The sequence below is a fragment of the Myotis lucifugus genome, unplaced genomic scaffold, assembly GCF_000147115.1.
Source record: "Myotis lucifugus unplaced genomic scaffold, Myoluc2.0 scaffold_173, whole genome shotgun sequence".
In the NCBI taxonomy this organism is placed as follows: Eukaryota; Metazoa; Chordata; class Mammalia; order Chiroptera; family Vespertilionidae; genus Myotis; species Myotis lucifugus.
Window position 1 is genome coordinate 2,638,957 of NW_005871221.1, and position 24,743 is coordinate 2,663,699.

The following is a 24,743-nucleotide window of genomic DNA, read 5'->3' on the forward strand; positions in this document are numbered from 1 at the left end:
GAGACAAACCGGCTAAGGCAGTGTTTTCATTTCTTTAAAATTATATAATTAACAAATTTTTAACAACAGAATTTTTTCAACTCTTGTATACCTTTCTCTTTATATTCCCAACTAAATTTTAATTGGTTTATTTCATTTTTATTTAGTGTACTTTATATTCCAGATAGAAAAATTTTCAAAAGGATCTCTTCCCACCCCCTCAGAAGCCTTCTTTGGATGCATGTGTACTTTGCTTGCTATTAAATATGTGCCTATATGTACAGGTGTCTGTGTGTAGGTGAATGGCATATGTATTTTCATGTGGCATCTATTAGAACCGAGTTTGATATAGACCGTATATGATATTTAGCTGAAGAAACTTTCAAAACTGTTTCCTCCTTTTTAAATCTTTTCCCATTGTCTTTTTTTTTTTAAGATATAGTGAAATAGTCATCAATACATTAATTGTTTTTAAAACAGGTATCGATTAAGGAACAAAAAGATCAATGCAACTGTAAGAACATTTCCTCTTCTAAATAAAGTTGGTGTAAGCAACACTGTCACAACCACAGCCGGAAATGTCATTTCTGTCATAGGAAGTACTGAAGCAACGGGGAAAATTGTTCCAAGTACAAATGGAATTTCCAATGCAGAAAACAGTGTTTCCCAGCTAATCCCACGTAATGCTGACAGTGCATTAAGAGCTCTGGAGACTGTGAAGAAAGTGGGGAAGGTTGGCACTAATGGTCAGAATGCTGCTGGGCCTTCTTCAGAGTCAGTAACTGAAAAGTAAGTAGTAGGTAAAAATGCTTAATATGAGTTACTTAGACTTTGTAGAAATGCCTGAGTATTTTTATTTTTCCTGAGGAAAAGCAGTTAGAAGTTTTATGTAGAATGTGTCATGTAGAAACAGTACTAAATTCCAAAATAATTTGAGTGCTAGTCCTGGCTCTGTAACTGAATAGCTTTGTGACCTTGGGAAGTCACTTTAACTTGGTTTTGTTTCCCTCAATCGAAAACTGAAGAGGTTGGACCAGAATTATGTTTTTTCACACCTTCTTTCCTTAAACTTTAGGGTTCAGTCCATGGAGGTGCCAGAAAGGAATTAAGTAGAAACCTAAGCAGGTGAGAGGCTTGAGCCTCCAGCTCCTGCTTTAATGAGAACAGTTCTAGTCTATATTCTGTAATGGTATATAGAAATTAAGAGGGAAATCTTTGGAGCCAAACTCTCTGGTTTCAAATTCTGGCTGTTACTTAATCTGTTTTCCTCAGTTTACTCATCCATAGAATTAGTATAATAATAGTACCTACTACTATTGTGAAGATAAAATGACTTAATACTGCAGTATGCTTTGAACAACACCTGCCACATAGCATTTAATAAATATCTGTTATTATTATTATCATTATTATTGCCTCCATTATTGTTGTTGGATTTCAGCATAAGATTTAATTGGCAAAGGGGTTTTGGTGCTTTAAGAAAAAATTTTAAAACTTTCAGATGATCTGAAAAGTTCCACCTCTAAAATTTCATGCTTTGTTATTCTTTTATTTTAAAATCCAAGTTAAAGCATGTTCAGATTTTGTCACCCATATCTAGTGTGTCAGTATCTAGTATATACCTTCTAGGAAAAAAACTTTACGCTAGGTTTATGCTAGGCACACAGTAAACTGCTGGTGATTTCATATAATAAATGGTGGGTAAGTAAGCATTTATATTTTTTATTTCTGCAGTTAGCATGTCATAGGGGAATTTGTTTATTAAACGATCATTATACTCTTACCTCGGGGAGATTTCAGAAATTATATATATCAGAGAACATTGTCTAGTTAGCAAATGTTACTTGCGCACTCATTCTGAATTCTGTTCTTGGCACTCTTGAAAATACATGAGATGTATAAGATATCTCTGTCTTGTAAAAACAAGATGATATAGTTTTGAAGACAGCATTTACATAAATGAAGCAACATTGGAGCTACATACAAAAGGCCACATAGTGTATATTTCCATTTATTTGAATGTCCAGAATAGGCAAATCTATATAGACAGAATGTAGATTAGTGGTTCCTAGGGGCTAGGGCCAGGGAAAAAGGGAATGGGGAGTGAATACTAATGAGTACAGGTTTCTCTTGGGGTTGATGAAAATGTTTCAAAAATAGATAATGGTAATAGTTGTATATCGTGAATATACCAGAAATCACTTAAGTGCATACTTTAAAAGGGTAAATTATATCTCATTTTAAATATGATGGGCCAGGAGGAAACTTTTAAAATAAATTAATACAAATAAATAAATCATATATTTATTTAATCAAGAATTATGGGTCTTCTATGTGCCAAACACCAGGCCAGCTAGTGTAGTAATGATAATGAACTGGATATACTTCCTGCCTCTAAAGGTCTTCTCGTGTAGTTAAGAGACAGATGTAATATATAATATATTGTGAAAGGTACTGTAATGGAGTTGTGTTCCAAGTGTTTTTGGACATTAAAAAAAGAGTAACTGATTCTGCAGGGAGTCACTGTGAAAGGATTCTCAGATGTTAAGGCAATGAGCTGATTCCAAAAATATGGATAGTTAGGAAGGAGTGGCTTCATTAATAGAAGGGGCACAGCTAAGAGCATGTCTGTATGAGAGGGGCTGCAGCAAAGGAGAGCCTAGAATCCTGAAAGTCATCCACAGCTATAGCCATCTAGCTGTCTGACTGAAAGTTGGTTTTTTCCTTAAGTCTGAATTGTTGGGGCAGCTTGCAGGATTTCTTGAGACCATGAACCTTGTCATGGATTTTGATGTCTTTTTCTTGATACATCTAAGAATTTTTCACCTCAAAGTACTGACCCATACTTACAGTATATAACATTTTGATATGAAAGGATCAGATAATCTTTGTAAAAACACTTAGCTTATTGCCTAGAGTGCTCTCAATAATTGCTCAGTAAGTGTTATTTGTTATAAGGAAATTCTCATCATTTCCTTTGTTGCCTTTATTATTTTACTTCAAAGACTAAATATAACTCTAAAATATCTTTGAACTCTAAGTCAGTATATTTCTATCAAATATTACCCCACTGTTCTTTATTTCCTACATTTTAATACCCAATTACACATAGAAGTAAACATTTACTGGACTTAAAGGCAGCACATTCTCCTTGTTGTTGTTACTCCAGCTTTAAAGGGGCTTCTCTAGTTAGAGAAAACCCTTCTAATTTAGTTGAGATACAGCGTATTGAATTTCTGTATCATTAATAAGATCATTTCCTTGAGTCACCACATGTCAAGCTCTGCTAAAGTTTGGCTTTTTTTTTCATAATGTTTTAATTTTTCAGTTACAGTTGATATACAATATTATATTAGATTCAAGTGTACAACATAGTGATTAGATATTTATATAATTTACAAAGTGATCACCCCATCTGTCACCATTCAGTATTATAATATTATTGACTTTATTTCCTACTAGAGGCCCGGTGCATTAATTCATACACAGGTGGGATCCCTTGGCCTGGCTGGCAATCAGGGCCAATCGGGACAGACTGGCCAGGGGGAGGGACCGCGGGAGGTTGGCTGTGGGAGTGCACTGACCACCAGGGGCAGCTCTGGCGTTGAGCATCTGCCCCCTGGTGGTCAGGTCACATTATAGCGGCCAGTTGTCCAGTCCTAACAGTGGCTTAGGCTTTTATATATATAGATGATATACTTTACATGCTCGTGACTATTTTGTAACTACCAATTTATACTTCTTAATCCCTTCCCCTTTTTATCCATCACCCCAATTCCCCTTCCATCTGGCAAGCATCAAAATGTTCTCTGTATCTATGAGTTTGCTTCTGTTTTGTTTGTTCATTTATTTTTGCTTTTTTTAGATTACACATATAAGTAAAATCATATGGTATTTGTCTTTCTCTATCTGACTTATTTTACTTAGCATACATAATACCCTCTGGGTCCATCCATGTTGCTGCAGATGGCAAGATTTCATTCTTTTTTTTTAACTGAGTAATATTCCATTGTATATATGTACCACTTCTTCTTTATTCATTCATCTATTGAGTGGCACTTAGGTTGCTTCCATATCTTGTCTGTTATAAATAATGCTGCAATGAACATATGGGTGCATATGTCTGTTCTAATTAGTGTTTGGATTTCTTCGGGTAAATACCCAGAGTGGAATTGCTGGGTCCTTCTTTGTCTCTTGTTGTAGCCTTTGTTTTAAATTCTATTTTGTCTAGTATAAGTATTGCTACCCTAGCTTTTGTTTGTTTTTATTTTTATGAAATATCTTTCTCCATCCCTTTACTTTCAGTCTGTGTGTGTCTTTCCAGCTGAAGTGAGTCTCTTGTAGAAAACATATGAAGGGTCTTATTTTCTTATTCATTTAGCCACCCTGTGTCTTTTGGTTGGAGCATTTAATCCATTTACACTTAAGGTAATTGTTGCTAGATGTGTAGTTATTGCCATTTTATTATTCATATTAGAGGCCTAGTGCATGAAATTCGTGCACTCGGGGGGAGAGGTCCCTCAGCCCGGCTTGTGCCCTCTCACAGTCCGGGGCCTCACTGCTTCTTAGCGCTGCTGCGGAGGTGGTAGAGGCTCTGTGCTCGCCAGCCATCAGCCCAGCTTCTGGCTGAGCAGCGCTCCCCCTGTGGGAGCACACTGACCACCAGGGGGCAGCTCCTGCATTGAGCATCTGCCCCCTGGTAGTCAGTGTGCATCATAGCAACCGGTCATTCCACAGTTCAGTCTATTTGCATATTACCCTTTTATTATATAGGATTTTTAAAATATTTTTTTCTTCTATTCTTAAAGAAGTCCCTTTAACATTTCTCCTAATACTGGTTTGGTGGTGGTGGTGCACTTTTAGCTTTGTCTTATCTGGGAAAAGTTTGACTTTTTAAATTTTTACATTTTAAATTTGTATTTATTGAATTTAGAGAGGGGGAAGAAAAGAGATAGAGAGACATCGATTTGTTGTTCCACATATTTATGCATTCATTGGTTGATTCTTGTATGTGCCCTGACCTGAGGGCTAAACCTGCAACCTGGTCAGGGCTAAAACTTTGATTTCTTAAAAGCCATGATGAGGTCCTGTGGAGCTGATTGCTTGGTGACTCAACAAAGAAAATCCTTTGTGGGGTTTTTTTTTAAAGATAAAAAGTTTGCGTATGTTGTGTTAATTTAATGAGTAGCTATTTCATTGGAGTTTTGTTCATCCAACAGATAATTACTACATGGCAAGAACTATTTCATTTGTCCAACATGTTTATTTAGTGCCTTCTGTGTGCCAGGAACTGTTCTAAGTCCTGGAGAGATAGCAGTTAACAAAATGGCTGTTCCTCTGTGTGTTTATATTTCAGCTAAGCTAACTCTTAATAGAACAACCCTTTTCATGTCTGTCTTCTTTGTCCCTAAGAATACTACTGGTAGACTATGTTGTTTCTGTTGAAAACTTACTGAAAAAGGAATTTTTAAAATTTTTCAATAGGAAAAATTTTTGTTCAAAAGCAAGTGAAAGGAGACTGATGGGTCACATCGTGCCTGGGATTTGTTTGTATTTCTTTTTGTTCTTATCAGAGATCTGTCACGATGCTGCTGAGTTAGCAATGTTAGGTGGCAATGAAGTTCATTGCCTTAGTTGTTCCTATGGAAATTCCTAAAGTATCTTTCTATTAGTTGTTTTGCTATATAATTACAAAAAATGTCTACTGAGGAAGACTTAAGAGTCATTGACAGTGATTCATCATTTGCTTTTTGTTAAATTTTCTCTCCAGTAAAATTGGTTCTCCACCCAAGACTCCTGTAAGCAGTGTAGCAGCTACCTCAGCTGGGCCCTCTAATGTTGGAACAGAACTGAATTCTGTGCCTCCAAAATCCAGCCCATTTATAACTAGAGTACCAGTATATCCTCAGCATTCTGAAAACATTCAGTATTTTCAAGATCCAAGAACTCAGATACCCTTTGAAGTCCCACAGTACCCACAGACAGGTAAGTAATTTTAGACAGTTCTAAGAAAAAAAGAAACTGTAATATAACATTTGTTGACCTTAGATAAGTAAGTTAATAATTTATGTCTATCTAGAATATTTGCACTTAAAAAATAATCCTTTGGACTTCATGACCCCTAAATTTCTTTTTTGCCCTAAGAATATATAATTCTACATACGAATAGTTTTATAGTTGTCATTCTTATGAACTAAATATAGGGTCCATAGAAGAGCTTCAGGGAGTTCTGTAAATCCCCTGAAATGATATACAAAATGTTTGGTTTATATATTTAGGTGTAATTTTGGAAAAACAACACACAACTTATATAGATTTTGAAAAAGGTTTTAACCTCAGCTCCCAACAAGGTTAAGAATCGAAGATGTAATTATAATTACTTAATTCAAAACCTGTGGGAATAGATGCCCTAGAAGGAATTTACCAACCATCTGTTCATAGCTGTATCATGTGTTTTTAGAGAACAAAGTAATGAATGTTAATGATTTTCATATAGTGGTGTCTTGAGAGGGTATAGCTTCTTTCAAAAGCAGGGGTAACTAAAGTAAGGTCAAAGCTTATTTTATTTTCCCACATTAAAGATTGCTTTAGACTTAAACCATTATAAAATGTTGAATTTTACTAAGATTACATTAAATATTCCTCTTTCCAATTTTTAAGGATACTACCCACCACCTCCAACGGTACCAGCTGGTGTGGCTCCCTGTGTTCCTCGCTTTGTGAGGTCCAATAATGTTCCAGAGTCCTCCCTCCCACCTGCTTCCATGCCATATGCCGATCATTACAGTACATTTTCCCCTCGAGATCGAATGAATTCTCCTTACCAACCTCCTCCTCCGCAGCCATATGGACCAGTTCCTCCAGTACCTTCTGGAATGTATGCTCCTGTGTACGACAGTAGGCGCATCTGGCGTCCACCTATGTACCAACGAGATGACATTATTAGAAGCAATTCTTTACCTCCTATGGATGTGATGCACTCGTCTGTCTATCAGACGTCTTTGCGAGAAAGATATAACTCCTTAGATGGGTATTATTCAGTGGCTTGTCAGCAGCCAAGTGAACCAAGGACAACTGTGCCTTTACCAAGAGTAAGTGATGATGGAAATAGGAATGCTGCTGTAGTGTAATGGCTAAGAACCCAATGTCTGGTGTCAAACCACCCAGGTATATATCCTCGCTCCTCCACTTACTAACTATGTGACGTACGGAAGTTACTTGACTTCTCTATGTTAGTTTTTTCATCTGTTTGATGGAAATAATAGTAATACTTACCTCATAAGGCTGTTGTGAGGATTAAATCAGAAAAACAAAGCTCTTAGAACTGGACCTGATACATATACATGCTCAGTAACTGTTGTTTGGATAGGAAATTGATGGGAAGGTAAAAAGAAATCTTCAAAATACAGGAATAGGGTTTATTTTCAGTGTCCCCACATTCATACAAATGACTTTCCAAAATCCAAAAGTGAGTGCTCAGATTTTACTTTAATATACCTTGACCCTTTCATTTAATTGTGTAGAGAATAGGCTAGGATGACTTCCCTATTGTATTTTTTGTCCCAAATATATAATAAATTGTTTACTTTATCTCCACAGAATATAATTCAATTTATTTACTGCTCCCTACATGATTAAGATTGTTTCTTTTATCCCCCCTTAGGATCCTTGTGGTCATTTGAAGACCAGTTGCGAGGAGCAGATAAGAAGAAAGCCAGAACAGTGGGCACAGTACCACACTCAGAAAGCACCTCTTGTCTCTCCAGCTCTTCCTGTGGCAACACAGTCTCCAACACCACCTTCTCCTCTGTTCAGTGTAGACTTTCGCACTGACGTAAGCAAGGTTTCAATCACTTGATGCAGGGATAGGTCAAACAACTGACTTCAGAGCACTCGTTCAATCCAGGCTTAGCTGTGGTGGCTATTCTGCAGTGGTTTGGTCCACAGCTGAATTTAGTTCAACACATGTTAAATTTGTAAGCATTATCGATAGATTTTATGAGACACTGAAGACCTTTAGGACACAGTCCTTTTTTCACCAAGAATTCAAAATCTTTTCAGCAATATAGTTCTCATTATTTTTTATGGTTTTTGTTAATAATAGCATTTATATCTGCCATTTATTGAGCACCTACTTGTGCCAGACACTGTACTAAGCATTACATAATGTTATTTAATTCTCACAAAAACCTTAGGAGGTAGGTGCTATCCATATTGTGCAGGTTAGGAATCCTACCCAGAGAAGTTAAGTAATTTGCCCAACTAATAAATTCAGTCTATAAGTAGCTGAGATTTGAATCTTGGTCTACCTGAGATATTTCTTCCCTACTTTACAAAAGGTGCAGAATGCCTACTGTATTATTCCTGGTGTTTTACATCACTGTAAGTATTGTTCTTGTCATCACAAAACAAGTTTTTAAACCAGGATCATTTCAATGTACTCTGGTGTTTTTAGTACTGTTATATTTAAACACACCATTTTTTAAAAACTCCTCTAGTTTATTCTCCATCCCTAGAGTTTCTAATATAAAAAGTTTTTTGAGTCTCTTCCTTATTAAAACTTTTAAACAAAAGTAGAGAGGATATATAATAAACCCATGTGCCCTCACCTGGATTCCACAGTTACCAACTCAGTGAACCTTATTTGAACCCCCTCTTCCTACTGGATTATTTTGAAATAATCCTAGACATCAAATATTTTCATCCATGAACGTTTCTTTTTTTAGCTTTAAAAAAATGTTTGTATTTTCTTATTTTAGAGAGGGAAGGAGAGCAAGAAACAGATTAATTGACCCATCTATTTTATGCATTCATTGGTTGATTCTTGTATGTGCTCTATCTGGGGATCAAACCTGCAACCTTGGTGTATCGGAACGATGCTCTAAGCAACTGAGCAACCCAGCCAGGGCCCATCCATGGATATTGCAATAAACTATTAAATTTTAAAACTAGATCCAAATTTTTTTCATAAAACTTAAGACTTCTTTTTTTTTTTAATATATTTTATTGATTTTTTACAGTTAGGAAGAGAGAGGGATAGAGAGTTAGAAACATCGATCAGCTGCCTCCTGCACACTCCCTACTGGGTATGTGCCCGCAACCAAGGTACATGCCCTTGACCGGAATCGAACCTGGGACCCTTGAGTCCGCAGGCTGACGCTCTATTCATTGAGCCAAACCGGTTAGGGCCAAACTTAGACTTCTTAAGACCAGGTAAATATCTTGACAACAGAGTGATAGATTTGCCACTTGCTTAATAATAGAAAACTGGATTTACATTTTTTATACTATGCTTTTGAAAGTATTTCCCTGAGACTCAGATCTGCTATTAATAATATGACTTGGGATAAGTAATTTAATCTTTTTGGCCTTGAGTTTCTTATCTATTTAATTAATAAACTAGATTTAATGATTCTTTCAACTTTAGTATTCTTGTTCTACAGTTATCCTTATAGTCTCTCTAAAATTTATCCACTTCCCCTTCTAGATCCAGAGCCTTGTTTGCATTATTTTTGTTCTTTATTTAATACTGTATGGTTTATCACTTATGTTTCCTTATTTCCTTATTCTTTTCTCCAAATGATAAACTACTTTAGGACATGGACTGTAATCTATGTGTATGTTTGTTTCCTTTTTTTTTTTTTCTGGAGCACCTTATACCATGTTAGAGGCATGCTATAAATGATTTGTTGATTGGTTTTAATAGTATCAGTCAGGGATTCCTAATGAGCACTTAAAGATAAAGTAAAAGGAGAAGACATTCTATTTTCTATTACTAAATAATATAAAGACAAATAGTAAAAATACTATGTGTTATTTATGACAGTTTTTTTAGTCACTGAAGTTTTAATTATTCACTATGAAGTCCTCTGTATTCTATAGTAGTTGCTTAATAGTTACAAGTGTATAAATTTAAGGTTTTTTTTACTAATTGGCTGTGCCTTTTTCTATTTTTCAATCAGCTCTCTGACAGTGTGAGTGGGACAAAATTTGAAGAAGACCATCTTTCCCATTATTCTCCCTGGTCTTGTGGCACCATAGGCTCCTGTATAAATGTCATTGATTCAGAGCCCAGAGATGTGATTGCTAATTCAAATGCTGTGTTAATGGTATGATTCCAGGGGCTGGGAGGCTATTACGCATGTTGACTCAGGTTTTAGAATGTTTGAATACTTTCATCTTCATTGTTGCTATAAGTCTGCACTGAATTGAATTTAATGTTTAAATTATTTGAGCCCAGTTTGATGGTTTAAAATAGATGTTGGATTGTCATTGAGATCTACAGCTAGTGTTGAATTTAGCAGAAAACTTAATTACATGTCTTTTGAAAGCATGTGCTTGTAATACTAGCTGAAGTAATTGCCAATAATCCTATTACTAATTTTCTTTGGTTTATGCAGGACCTAGACAGTGGAGATGTTAAGAGAAGAGTACATTTATTTGAAACTCAGAGAAGGACAAAAGAAGAAGACCCAATAATTCCTTTTAGTGATGGACCTATCATCTCAAAATGGGGTGCAATTTCCAGATCTTCCCGTACAGGTTACCATACCACGGATCCTGTCCAGGCCACTGCTTCCCAAGGAAGTGCGACTAAGCCCATCAGCATATCAGGTAACCCATTTAACTAATACCTCACCTGATATACTCTAGCACAGTGTTTTTTTTGTTGTTGTTTTTGTTTTGTTTTAATATATTTTTATTGATTTCAGAGAGGAAGGGAGAGAGAGATAGAAACATCAATGATGAGAGAAAATCATTGATCAGCTGTGGCCTGGACCCCCCTACTCCCACCCTGGGGATCTAGTTGGCAACCCGGGCATGTGCCCTTGATCAGAATTGAACCCAGGCTGCAGAACTTCAGTCTGCAGGCCGACGCTCTATCCACTGAGCCAAACCAGCTAGCGCAGCCCTGGTTTTTGACATTTTATTTATTTATTTATTTATTTTCCCCATCACCATTTATCACCTCTATGCCCGCTTTCACCTCCACTCCCACGTCCCACCCCACAGTTACCACACTGTTGTCTGTGTCCATGAGCTTTCTCTCTGTCTCTCTCTTTTTTTTTTCATCTCAGTTCCTCCCGTCTCCCATCCCCCAGGCTGTCTGCCTGCTCTTTATTTATGAGTCTGTCTCTATTTTGCTTGGTAGCTCAGTTTGTTCATTAAATTCCACATATGGTACTTGTCTTTCTCTAACTGGCCTATTTCACTTAGCATAATGTTCTCCAGGTCCATCCATGCTGTTGCAAAGGTTAAAGTTTTCTTTAGCGTTTTTTTTTTGTTTTGTTGTTATCTTTAGCATTTTTTTTTTAATCCTCAATTTAACAACCACAGGAAACTCAGAATTAAATGGTTTAGCCAGGAGAACATGGCTCGTTGGATAAAATACGGATCTTTTGAAAAGTATCCCATTCATGCCCTAACCGGTTTGGCTCAGTGGATAGAGCGTCGGCCTGCTGACTGAAGGGTCCTGGGTTCGATTCCGGCCAAGGGCACATGCCTGGGTTGCAGTCTCAATCCCCAGTCACAGGCGTGCAGAGGCAGTCAATCAATGATTCTCTCTCATCATTGATATTTCTATCTCTCCCTTCCTCTCTGAAATCAATAAAAACATATTAAAAATAATAATAAGTAAATCTTTTTTTAAAAAAAGTATTCACATGTAGATACTGATTTTTCACTTTTCTGGTCATTGTTTCTTTCTACATTTCTGTAGATTATGTCCCTTATGTCAATGCTGTTGATTCAAGGTGGAGTTCTTATGGTAGTGAGTCCACATCATCAGCACACTATATTGAACGGTAAGGTTACTCTTAATTCTTTAGGATTTTCTATTCTCAGACTTGTATATATCCTCAGAGTACAGATTCTATCCTCAATTATTCATAAAATGTGCTTTGCTAGTTTTAACTATGTAACAAATTTCTGAAAAAATATTTACTTTTACATTTGGAATGATGACTGAAATTTTCAGGATTGATCTGTTACATAAAACATATGTAGAATATAGTTATTACTGCTTTAGCTGCTTCACTTATTTCACTTTTATTACAATAAACATATTTCTCTTTAAAGGGACAGATTCATTGTTACTGATTTATCTTGTCATAGAAAGCATTCCAGTACTGGAGACCTTTTAAGCATTGAACTTCAGCAGGTAGGTTCTGTGTCACTCAGCTTTGACTTTTTAAAAAATAGAATGGTGGTTGGAAGCTAACTTTACTTTTCACCCCCATCTAGGCCAAGAGTAACTCATTGCTTCTTCAGAGGGAGGCCAATGCTCTGGCCATGCAACAGAAGTGGAATTCCCTGGATGAAGGCCGTCACCTTACCTTAAATCTACTAAGCAAGGAAATTGAATTGAGAAATGGAGAGGTAAAGAAAGTGAGCCTACCAGCTTCATGTTTAAATGGATTTGTTGTTTGCTGTTGCTGTGCATAGGTTTATGTCCTTACTTAGTGCATTTTAGTGTGCCTTTTTCTTATATGTTTGCTTTTAAAACTTAACAGTAGCAATAAAATTGTGGTCCCAGATTTCTTAAATAATTTTTTAGATCAATCATTGGGATTCCCACTTAAATTTAAAAGGGAAGCCCCAGTTTCCACAGGTATAAAATCATTATTTTTTTTACATTACAGAGTGATTATACAGAAGATGCAACTGATACTAAGCCTGATAGGGATATTGAATTAGAGCTTTCGGCACTTGACACTGATGAACCTGATGGACAGAGTGAACAAATTGAAGTAAGTAACACAGGTAGATGTTTAGGAGGCTTTATTCCATTGGCAACTAAAATAAAATACTTATACTGAAGGATTAACACTCTATTTTCTTAGGAGATCCTGGATATACAACTTGGTATCAGTTCTCAAAATGATCAGTTGCTGAATGGAACTGCAGTGGAAAATGGGCATCCAGTCCAACCGCACCAAAAGGAGCCACTGGAGCAGAAGAGACAGAGTTTAGGTGAAGACCATGTGATTCTGTGAGTGTTAGACAGAAAATTCATAACTATGAATATTTATTTTTTTTTTTTTTTAATTTTTTTTTAAATATATTTTATTGATTTTTTACAGAGAGGAAGGGAGAGAGATAGAGAGTTAGAAACACCGATGAGAGAGAAACATCGATCAGCTGCCTCCTGCACATCTCCTACTGGGGATGTGCCCGCAACCCAGGTACATGCCCTTGACCGGAATCGAACCTGGGACCTTTCAGTCCGCAGCCCGACGCTCTATCCACTGAGCCAAACCGGTTTCGGCCATAACTATGAATATTTAAAGTGAAATAGATGCGGTGTTTAATTCATTTTTGGTTCTTTTTTATCCTGTGAGGGGAAGATCTTATGTAATGGGCAATGATTTTGGTCAGTCTAAATTTTTAGGAGGGAATAACTAAATTTGAACTAACAAAGTAGTCCTTTTTAGTAGCCTGAAATTTACTTTTTTCGGGGGGGGGGGGGGGCGGTAAAAATTAGTCTTTGTGCTCTAGCATCAGGTTATACTCCTCAGTCTGATAGCCAGTCTTATAAACTATAAAACGGAGAGTTAAAACCTATATGAAGGGTTTCCCTTTTTAAAAATCTTGGTAAGAGAACTTGGTTTTAATATTGCCACTGTGTATAATTACTGTAAAAAATATGGGCTAATCTTAAACTTGATAGTTTGTTAGCCTGAAATTACCCGGTATTTTTAATATTGGAATAATAGAACATTTTTAGTGATCTCTCATACTTTTTAGTATTAAAGACATGCCTTTGAAGTTTGGTATAACTTTGCACATATGTATTAATTTTTCATTTAAAGCTAATTTGTTTTCAATGTCATTTATTTTTTTTTCTCAGGGAGGAGCAAAAAACAATTCTGCCGGTAACGGCTTGCTTTAGCCAGCCACTTCCAGTGTCCATTAGCAATGCAAGTTGCCTCCCCATCACCACATCTGTCAGCGTTGGCAACCTCATTCTGAAAACTCACGTTATGTCTGAAGATAAAAATGACTTTTTAAAACCTGTTGTTGCAAATGGGAAGATGGTTAACAGCTGAAAGGAGATTCATCTTTCAAATTTGTGACCATACCATGGAAGCATTTACACTAGCTTTTTATATATATAATATATATTATATAATGTATATTTTTTTTAAAAAAAAGATATTACTGGGGGCATCCAGTTCCTGTGGACTCTTTGATACTCCAAGCCCTCTTGCATTAGCATTATGAAAAAAGAAAAAAAGAAAATTTACTAGGGTGTAACATGTTCACTTTCCAGAAGTGATTGGAATTTGGACATTTAACTTAAGCTTCAAGCAGCTTTTTATGAGTTTGTAGCAATCCGGTGCAGTAACTGAGCCATTTCCTATTTTAAATGGCTTCTATAGAAAATTAACAACTCAGTTATTAAACTAGCAGGATCCTACAATGATACATCTAGTGAAAGTAGACTTAATTAACTTATTTATTTCTATTTTATGTTTCACTAAGAGAAATTTCCATCTCATTCCAGCTGCTTTATTTATCTTTTTCATGGGACTTTGCATGAATTTTTTTATTTTTGTTTTTTACTTTGAAGAGTGGAGTTAGATGTTCTTACCATAGAATTTTGCAGGGTTATATACTAGCTTTCTTTACTGCATTATATGTAGGATTGTGGTGCAGTGCTTTTATCTGTAGCATTTAAATTTTTTTTAATTTTCCATTTTTCAATAATAGTTTCTGCTTTGTTAATATTTATACACAGGCTACTTGTTGAAGTAATTAAATATATAACCAAGTGCCTAAGTCTTTCAGCTGATGTACTAGATATTAAATTCTCCTAAGTTATGCAGAATCGTTTTTACAATTTTGATAAATTATGCACTAATGTAATGGCAGTTTTTTAAAATGCAGATTTAAGCCTGTACATTATTGATTCTGATGACTTGGCAAAAGAATCAGGTGCTTTCAGCTTTCTTGAGAAAACCCTGTATGTAGCGTTTGCACTGACTAACAAGATGGTATTGCTGGGTTTTTAATTTAAACTAATTATTTTGGATGTTCATTGCATTATCTTGGTTAAATATTGTTTATTGTTACTTGATGTTGGGGTTTAATTTTCCCTTTTTTTTTACTGTTAGGTTGATAAGACTATGAACCATGTAATAATAGAACATTGGCTAACCTTTATTCATACTTAAAAACATGAATAATTTCTGCCCTGCTAACATGTGTTTTGACTTGGCATCTGAAAGTATGCAGTATATTCAACTAGGCATACCCCAGATTTTTTGGAGGTATTTTATTGAAACCTAAATTTCAGTCAACATGTGAAAGCAAAAGCTGGGCATTCCTTCCTGGTGATCTTACCTATGGTTTGTTTTCCCCCATTTCTTTAAGATTAGTTTGACTTTTATTACTATTTTTTTAATTAACTTCTGTGAAGTTGTTTACTCTGAAAATTGTACTGGAATATTTTAAGCCAAGCTGATCTTTCACCAGGTGTACTGTATGTAAGGGCTTTTCCTGCTAGCAAAATGCTTAAACAGGATCATGTTATTGGTCGTCTGAGCTATTTAGTTGTTTTACAAAACCACAGCATTGTATCAGATAAGATTTTGATAAAAAGTTTTGTGCGCATTTCCAGGGGCGGGAGGGTTCACATTTCCCTGAAATTTCTTGATCAGAATGAGTAAATACTGGTGTTTGATACCTGTCTTAATGAACATGCTCATAAGGTGACTGATAAGTTGTAAATATACCTGAGAAACAAAGGGGTAGTTTTGATATTCTGGTGTCAGTATGGAAGATCTTACACATTTATTTAATACTCAACTGTATGAAGATGTTTGTAACATAACAGCACAGTAGCCTTGACTTAGTTTCCTTCGGTTATTAGTACTGTACGTTTTTGCCATGGCCAGTGCTCCCTATCCCTACAAAGACATTTTATTTATTTCACTCTGTAACCTGAAATGCATAGGAACAAGAGTTTTAAACCATGTTACATTAACTTATTTCTGACATTATAAATTAGCCTAGGATATTACAGGAACATGATTGTTATGTAATTTATATCAGAACCTTTCTATAAATATGCGCTTATTACATTTGAAATGCTTCCAATGTACTTTATTTGCTGTTTGTGTTTCCAAAAAGGATATGCAAACCATAATGTCTATTTCATGGATATTTAAATAGTGAGATCTTCCATGTTGAAGGTAATGTATTTTTTTTTAAGATTTAAAAATTGCTATTTTGTTACAAAATAGATACCTATTAACAGTTCGAGAGCTCCTTATGTGCCCTCAGGGAAAGAACCCTCTTTGCAACAGAACTACGCAAAACATCTTCAGCACGCTCTGAGGGTGGATATATACTACATAAATTGATCTTGTGTATTTAACCATATCTTTTTAATTTTAAAATCAAGATTTTGAAACGTGGTTGTGCTCTTCTGGAGGGGTTTGGGATAAACTGCTTAGGTGTTTGCCTACTTGTCCAGTGAAATTACATTTGCATCAGTGTATTTTATATACCTGCCAACCTTATTGGTATGTCTCAGAACATTAATATTAAAATAATGCTTGTCTTGCAGCAGGTGATCCCATAAAACAATAACTCCCTGTTCTTAAAAACTTACTCTCATTCTCACTAACAACATAGGAATTGTTTCTGTGTGGGATTATTCTGTATGGCATTCTTTATGTAATAGCTATCTTGTTTCTCATGTGTTTAATGTGAAGTAAAGACATTGATTCTCTGCCACTTTAGAAGAAAGTTCAGTTTATCTGATCCTTCTTCAAAATGGTACCTGCTGATGCCATAGAAGGAAAAACACAAATCAGACATAAGATGAGACTTTTTAAAATTGGGGGCCATCCCTGTCATTTGACCCTTTTACCAACATGTGATGTATGTATGTTAGAAATCAAAGGATATAAAGCATTCGGAGAAGAAATTTATAATATTGGTGACTAAACTGCATGTGTTACCTATGCTGTAATTAGAAAACAGTAGTCTGAGGTCTGGAAAGTGGGAAATGGTGTTTTGTTTGTTTTTGTTGTTGAGTTTTGTTTTTCCACTGTTTATGTTTTTGTTTTTCAATTTCTAAGTCCCATTCTGAAGTCCATGTGCCTCATTTAGATACTGTGAATGTAGCATCAGTAGTTCTCTTTTGTTGTTTAATTTCATTTTGTAAATTCTGAGGAAGTTACACATATATTTCTGAACAAAGCAGATTTCCTTGTCTTTGCTGCCATGACTTCATCTTTCAATACCACCTGATATACCACTGTCGTGCATGAAAGTTGTGTACTGTATTTTCAAGAGAAGGTACTTCATTGGGTCAGTGGCCCTGATTTTTTCATAGAAGCTATTTATTCTCACAAGAGAATGAAAGAAACCTAATCTAGGACCGAAAATTTCCATTAGTGTGGATGTAGTCACTTTCACTCAAATTTCAAGTTCTTAGTAGTGGGGCAAAAGTAAGCTCACAGTTGATCATAGAAATCTGTGAACAACCGTAAACTTACTTTTGCCCCACCCTGTTACATAAAGCACATTCCAGTTTTATATGCTACCTTGAGAAAATTACAGGATGCACAGCAGTTTGTAGGAATTTAAAATGGGATCATTTAAACATTTAAAAACATTGTTTTAAAAGCCATCTAACTTGTTTTTCTTTTTTCTTTTCTTTTTTTTTTTTTTTTTTGCATTTTAGATGTTAAAGTCATGGTTATCTTGTTAATGGGTGGAATTTGTGATGATCAGATTCAGCATGTGATTTCAACTTTGAATCTGAATATTTCTTCCCTAGTTTCTTTGAGTCATTTTCTGAGCAGACTGTCACCAGTTTTGGTGACTAGTCATTGCAGGGGAAAGTTACACTGCAACTATGTATTAGTTAACTGGAAGAACTTGTCTTGTGTTTTAGAGAATGAAGAGTGTTGATGGGATCACTTACTGTAACTCCTACATAAGAACCCCTTCTGCAAGCAGAACAAAAATTAATATGCTCAAGGAGTATCCCGTTTTCTGGATAAATTGAATAAATTTGCTAGTTACTCCTTTATACTAGCGGTTTCTTTGTATCCCTTTGCTGGCGAGGGAATACAAGGTATCAAGGCCACTGGTCAGAGCACTCTACATTTGAGTGGATCTTATTTTTACTCCAAGAGCAGTTATTCCCCCAAGTCCAAAATTGGCAGTTGTGGTTTTTGTTTTATATAAAAATTTAAAAATATCTCCAAACCAGTGAAATACAGACACTGGCTGCACTTAGTACTGCCAAAAGACAAGGTCATTTGCATATATTCCATGGATCTGTCAAGAATTAGGCCTCACTTTATAACCCAAGGCATGGAAGTGCATGCATTCTCTTAGCTGGGCAAACAATTATACTGTAGTTGTGATACAACACATGTGGCTTTTATTTGTACTGCACATATCCACTGTACAGCCACTTGGGAGTATCGTGGTTAGCTTACAGCAACTGCTGTCTGCATTTATACTGTTTATTGCATATTCTTTTCCCTGGAAGTGAAAGAGAAATGTTTTTCTTGTTGCATTGATTACATTTTATAAATTTGCTTAGCTGGAAAGTTTGGGAAAAGAGGCCTGTTTGTCAATTGTACAACCGATTGTGAAGCTCTAGTGTGAATATTTTTACGTCTGTATTAGACATTTTCTTTGCAAATCTATTGTTCGATTGAAATGTAAATGAAATTAAAGATGGTGTACACCCATCATGTAAAAAGCAGGCACCATCTCTAAGATGGATTTAATGCTCATTTTTAAGGCATATACTCAACTTCTATTTAAAACTATAATTTAAAATAATTCTGTACAATGAAATGGGGAATATATATGGGAATAAATTCTATTCCATTTATTTCAATTTGAATTTCCAAATTGTAATGTTTCCCTTTGTGCTATAGGAATAGGATTAAGTGGGGGAAGGCTGGGACTTATAAGGCCTGTATATGGGGGGAGGGCAGAGATGGAACAATGAGGGTTGTGATGGTAGTGAATAGCGAAGAGTGAATTCTGTGTGTTTTTTCTGTAGGACTGAAGTGATGAGATATTAGCTTTGGCTGTTCACAGAATAGAGCATCATGATTTTCAGTGTTTGAGAGAAAATTGATGGAAAAAGTTTGCAGTACTTGACATGTATTTGCATGCACAAAATAAAATTATTTGTCCACCTTAAAAGTTGTTTGTTTAGTGTCAATATTAAGTTTTTGATACATTTTAGTTATCTTGATTTCCTTGGTATATTTTTTGGCTTAACTAAACTCTCAGATACTTCTTAAGTTGAGATTTATATATGTATACATCATTGGGAAGGATCTGAAAGAAAGGAATAGACCAGAGAGGTTGAAATAGTCCTTAATTCGATCAGTCACGTCATTTATTCAGTGGGAGATGAGAACAAAGATAATACTAGCAGTTCAAGGTATTGAACTCACAATATTTCTCCTAGTGGAGAAAAATACACAAATAACTAATACAAAGCAATGTATTGTGGAAGTGTGAAGACAGTGCTGTGGAATCTCAGAAAATGGCCATTTTCACTGGGCCTTGACTAGTTTAATTCATTCACTTGGCTGATATATTTGAAGCCCCTGTCTGTACTGGTCTTTAAGGTTAAAGGTTAATGAAATGTGAGCCCTTTCTCTAGAAGCTCACTGTGTGAAAAAAGGAAAGACCAATCTGAATAACCAGCTCAGTGAACTATGTTCCAATGTAGGGTGTGGGGAAACTCCAAAAGGGAAATCATGAGACAGGTAGTAGCAGTGGTAAACTGGAGGAGGTACTTTGAAAAATGACCTTGGGCTAGACTTTGAAGGCTGAAGAATATTTCACCAAGCAAAGATAAGAGGAGAAAACAGCCCTTCACTGTAGTAATGATCCCTTTTTTTATATTTGAGCAGTTGACTTACCCAAAACCTCAAAACTAGAAAGTATTGGAATGAGAATTCTGATTCAAGTCTGTCCTTGCTCTACTTCCCAGAAGCGGGTGGTGGTACGGTGGTGGTGGTGGTGATAACTTATTTTAGCCATAAATGTTACTGTGGAAGGAATGTTTAAGGAATAGCTTACCTAACCTCTTAGAGCACTTAGTATGTTACAGACACAGTTTTAAGGGCTGTAGGTATATTACAATCTATTACCATTGCCATCATTTTACAGATGAGAAAACTGAGTTAGAGTCCTTAAAGAATTTGCCCAGGGTCATACAGCTAGATGAGGTAGGTAGGGCCCTCTATGAAGGACATTGAACATCATACTAAAGACACCACTAGGGAGTCCTGGAAGTTAGATGATCTGAACAACTTGGGGTGTTAGAATGATCCCTTTGGCAGTGGTGTGAGTTGAAGCTGGAGATAGACCAGCAGGGAGGCCATGTCAATGTAAGTGTAGAGCATGACCAAAGCGAGGATGGAGGGAAAGAGATGGGTTTGAAAAGAGGGAGAGAGTAACTGATGGGATTTGTTGTAGAGAGCATATCAGACATCGACACGTTATTGTGGATTAAATTTGGCTTAGAATCCCAGACCTCACTGCTGAGAACACACGGTTATTTGTGAAACATGTAACCCTGGACTGACGACTGAAATCGGCAAGAAGAGGAAGAACCATGGATAGTTGATCCAGGCAAAAGAGAGGCAACGTAATGAAGGAAATGAAATTTCAGGAAGGTTTTATTTCCTGTATAGTTAATAGCCAAGTAATGATCATGCAAAGACTACATTTTTTTAATTCCTTATTGTTGAAAATATTACATATGTCCCCTCCCCCCCCCCATTGTCCTCTCCCAGCCTGCCCCCACCCCCCAGCCAGGCCTTCAGCCCCCTCTTGTCTGTGTTCATTGGTTATACTTACATGCATACAAGTTCTTTGGTTGATCCCTTACGCTCCCCCACCCCTCCCTGGCCCATCCTCCCCTGCCTTCCCTCTGAGGTTTGACGGTCTGTTCGATGCTTCTCTGTCTCTGGATCTCTTTTTGTTCATCAGTTTATGTTAGGTCCAACCTGCACATTACAATCACCTCAGGATGTTTTAAAAATCCCCAAACCCAGATCACACCCCAGACCGATTAAATCACAATCTCCAGGGGTGGAGCCAGGCCTCAGTCCTTTGGAAGCTCCAGAGGTGCTCCCAAGGTGCAGAAAGGTTTGGGAACCACTGCCGTAATGAATGTAGAAGGACTGGGGGCCTGTCTCCGCTCAGGTGCATTAAAAACATCCGTCATCAAACGTCCAGGGCCATGCCGTCTTCAGAGACCCATTCACCAGATAATTTTGAGAATGAACTATGTACTAGGCAGTAGGGACGCAGGAGTGAACTAGTCCCTCACCTCATGAAACTTAGAGTTGGAGGGACAGACAAGAAGTAAATAAAAGGTGTATGTAGATACTGAGAAATAATACAACCAGAATGAATATAATGCAACCAGATGGTGAGCTTTCGTAAGGTGGGGGTGGTCACTCTCAGCGCTGTGGACAGTGTAGGTAGGACAGTCTATTGAAACATCTATCTCCATTGGGATCTCTAACAAACAGCTCCCACTGAACACGTTCAAATCTCCGTTTCTGCTCTTCCTCCGCTCCCCGGGCTATCCCTCCATCCTCAGGGTACCCATTTCCCTGTGGAGAGGCTCATGGAAAAGTTATTGCTGAGCCAGGCAGGCTGCAAGGTTATCAAGGGACCACATGTATTGGACCCGCATGGCTGGGGACACTCAAGCCATATCAGTGACCGCTGCCCCTCCAATGCCGTCTACTGAGAAAGCTTATCATTGTGCTCACTGCAAAGCACAGATGCTTAATGGAATTCTGTTCATTACTGCAAAGCAAGAAGGGTGAATTGGGAGCTGAGAGGCAATGAATTGTTTATCGAGACAGGAGCCATTAGAAGCTGCCTGCCTGAGCCCTCTATCTCCTAAAAGAAATTGAATTCATTATGAAAACCTTCCCACAAAGCAAACTCTGGGCCCGGATGGTGTCACAGGTGAATTCTATTAAACATTTAAAGAAGAAAAACACCAATTTACAGAAACTTGCAGAAAATAGAGGAGGAGGGAACTTCCTAACTGGTTGTATTAGATCAATAGAACCTTGGTACCAAAACGAGACAATGACAATACCAAAAAATGCAAAATTACAGAGCAGTATTTTTGGAACAGAATAGGTAAGTATTTTCAGATGATTAAAAATTGCACATATGGCCCTGGCCAGTGTGGCTCCGTTGCTTGGGCATTGTCCTGTACATCAAAAGGTTGCCAATTTGATTCCCGGTCAGAGTACATGTCTGGGTTGTGGGCTCAATCTCTGATAGATGGCATGCAGGAGGCAGCCAATCAGTGTTTTGCTCTCACATCAATGTTTCTCTCTCCCTCCTCTAAAAATATATATATTTTTAATTATACATATTAAGTTATATAAAAAGTCCCCTGATTCTCATCTGTCCTTCAAAAGTAACTTTTAAAAAATTTCTTATATATATATTTTCCAGCCCTAACCGGTTTGGCTCAGTGGCTAGAGCGTCGGCCTGTGGACTCAAGGGTCCCGGGTTCGATTCTGGTCAAGGGCATGTACCTTGGTTGTGGGCACATCCCCAGTGGGGAGTGTGCAGGAGGCAGCTGATGGATGTTTCTCTCTCATCGATGTTTCTAACTCTCTATCCCTCTCCCTTCCTCTCTCTAAAAAATCAATAAAAAACAAACAAACATATTTATATATATTTTTTTCCAGTGATTTTCTTTATGCATATATAAGCAAAAATTTGTTCATATATTTTTATGCAAAAGACAGGAAACTAATACACCTTGCTTTTTAAAAAAGTAAATAATATATTCATGCAAGTATGTCTATATCAGTGGTTCTTAACCTTTTGACCCTTTAAATACAGTTCCTCATGTTGTGACCCAACCATAAAATTATTTTCGTTGCTACTTCATAACTGTAATGTTGCTACTGTTATGAACCGTAATGTAAATATCTGATATGCAGGATGGTCTTAGGCGACCCCTGTGAAAGGGTCATTTGACTGCCAAAGGGGTCGCAACCACAGGTTGAGAACCGCTGGTCTAAATGATGAACTCCCAGGATGGAATTGCTGGCTAAAGGTATACTTTTGCAATACTGATAGATATTTCTCAATTGCCATCCATAAGAGTCGTATCAATTTATACTCTTACCAGCAACATCTTCCCCAGTCTCACTGTTACCAAAATTTGATTTTAACAATCTGAATGGTGGAAAATGGTATCTGAGAGGATTGTTTTAGAGATGAGAACTAGGGAAACATATTAGTACGCTGTAGAAAGAAAGCCTGAATATGCAGGGGAGAGAGAGCGCGCAGGTCACTGCAGGAGCAGAGTCCTTTACTAGGCTGGAGGGGTGGATCCACTGCCCTGGTGATTGGTTTAATAGATACAGATTAGGGGATTGCGGGTACATTTTGAGGGGGGACTCAAGTGCAAATCTTTCTTTTTTGGGGGAGGGGAGCTTGTTTCTTTTTTTTAATATATTTTTTTATTTTAGAGAGGAAGGAAGAGGAAGATGGAAACCTTGATGATGAGAATCACTGAGCGGCTGCCTCCTGCATGCCCCCTACTGGGGATCGAGCCTGCAACCAGGGCATGTGCCCCTGACCAGAATCGAACCCGGGACTCTTTAGTCCGCAGGCCAACGCTCTGTCCACTGAGCCAAAGTAGCTAGGGCAAGTGCAAGTCTCTTTTGATTGCCTCTATTTTTCAGGTGAAATAGGAACCAAGGTTATAAACTGAGCTAGGCAAGGGAAGGGAGTGTTGAAGACCTGGAAGAAGAGATGTGAATTGCTTCTCTTAGCGATTGGGAGAGTGGGGGCGAGTATTGAGATTGTTGGGCAGTACTGAGGAGTACAGCCTTAACGTGAATTTTGAAGGACAAGGAACCACCATGGATGAAGAAGACCCCCATTTCAGGGGGCTGTGAGTAAAAATAAAATTCAAAGCAAAGTATGCAAATAGTATGGATTTAACAAATATTTATGGGGAATCTCCTATGAAGAGGCACTGTTGCTGGGTGCTGGTTTGGTCACTTAAAAGCAGATCATAAGCATATTCAAGTCAGCTGTTCATGCAAACAAAAATACAGAAAGTTACCATAGGATCTGCTCAATGAATTGTTCTTATATTTGGGGACGGGGGGGGGGGGGGGGGGTTCTGACTCTTGAAAGCCTGAACAAACAGCTTCTCAGAAAAATATGCACATATACAAATTTGCAATTTCAGATGGTTGCAGAATCATAAATTAAGAATCTTTCTCTTTGCCCTGGCCAGTGTTACTCAGTGGTTAGGAGTGTCCGCACAGGTTCAAATCCTGATCAAAGGCACCTGTACCTGGGTTTCAGATTCGCTCCCTACCCCTCCTGGTCAAGGCTTCTGTGGGAGGCAACCAGTAGATGTATTTCTCTCACATTGATGTTCCTCACTCTCCCCCACCCTCCCTCCCTTCTACTCTCTCTGAAAAGCAATGGAAAAAACTCTCTAGTGGGGATTAACAACAAATAAACAGACACAAAACAACCAAATCACCAAACAAAAGAATTTCTTTCTTAAATTAAGAGTCCTATATTAAACTGTGTATAATTTTAGTCTATTTTGAATGATTCAATTTACACAAAGCTTTCTATGAATTACTTTGTGGTGTGTATTGGACACCTCAATAAGGACTCGGAAATCACTTTAGGTCTTGAATAAGTTGCAAAAATAGTGTAAGGTTCCCCTATACTCTTTAACC

At 37.1% G+C, this 24,743-nt stretch overlaps 1 protein-coding gene across 6 annotated transcripts in view; it reads left to right on the forward strand.

Annotated features, from left to right (window-relative positions):
- The window catches only part of RC3H2 (ring finger and CCCH-type domains 2), a 45,166-nt gene extending 21,609 nt beyond the window's left edge, over positions 1-23,557 (forward strand). For 3 of the 6 annotated variants that reach the window (XM_006096289.3, XM_023760170.1, XM_023760169.1), the window contains 12 exons: positions 460-768; positions 5,750-5,964; positions 6,640-7,070; positions 7,643-7,813; positions 9,942-10,088; positions 10,380-10,593; positions 11,699-11,783; positions 12,058-12,139; positions 12,223-12,357; positions 12,621-12,728; positions 12,822-12,970; positions 13,829-19,167. In XM_006096289.3, the coding sequence (XP_006096351.1) occupies positions 460-768; positions 5,750-5,964; positions 6,640-7,070; positions 7,643-7,813; positions 9,942-10,088; positions 10,380-10,593; positions 11,699-11,783; positions 12,058-12,139; positions 12,223-12,357; positions 12,621-12,728; positions 12,822-12,970; positions 13,829-14,027 (2,245 nt within the window). In that variant the 3' untranslated portion in view covers positions 14,028-19,167. Of the gene's footprint in view, positions 1-459; positions 769-5,749; positions 5,965-6,639; positions 7,071-7,642; positions 7,814-9,941; positions 10,089-10,379; positions 10,594-11,698; positions 11,784-12,057; positions 12,140-12,222; positions 12,358-12,620; positions 12,729-12,821; positions 12,971-13,828; positions 19,168-23,504 lie in introns of those variants that run through there. The other 3 variants (XM_023760171.1, XM_014462224.2, XM_023760173.1) reach the window with 3 other exon arrangements.
- The last annotated feature ends 1,186 nt before the right edge of the window (positions 23,558-24,743 follow it).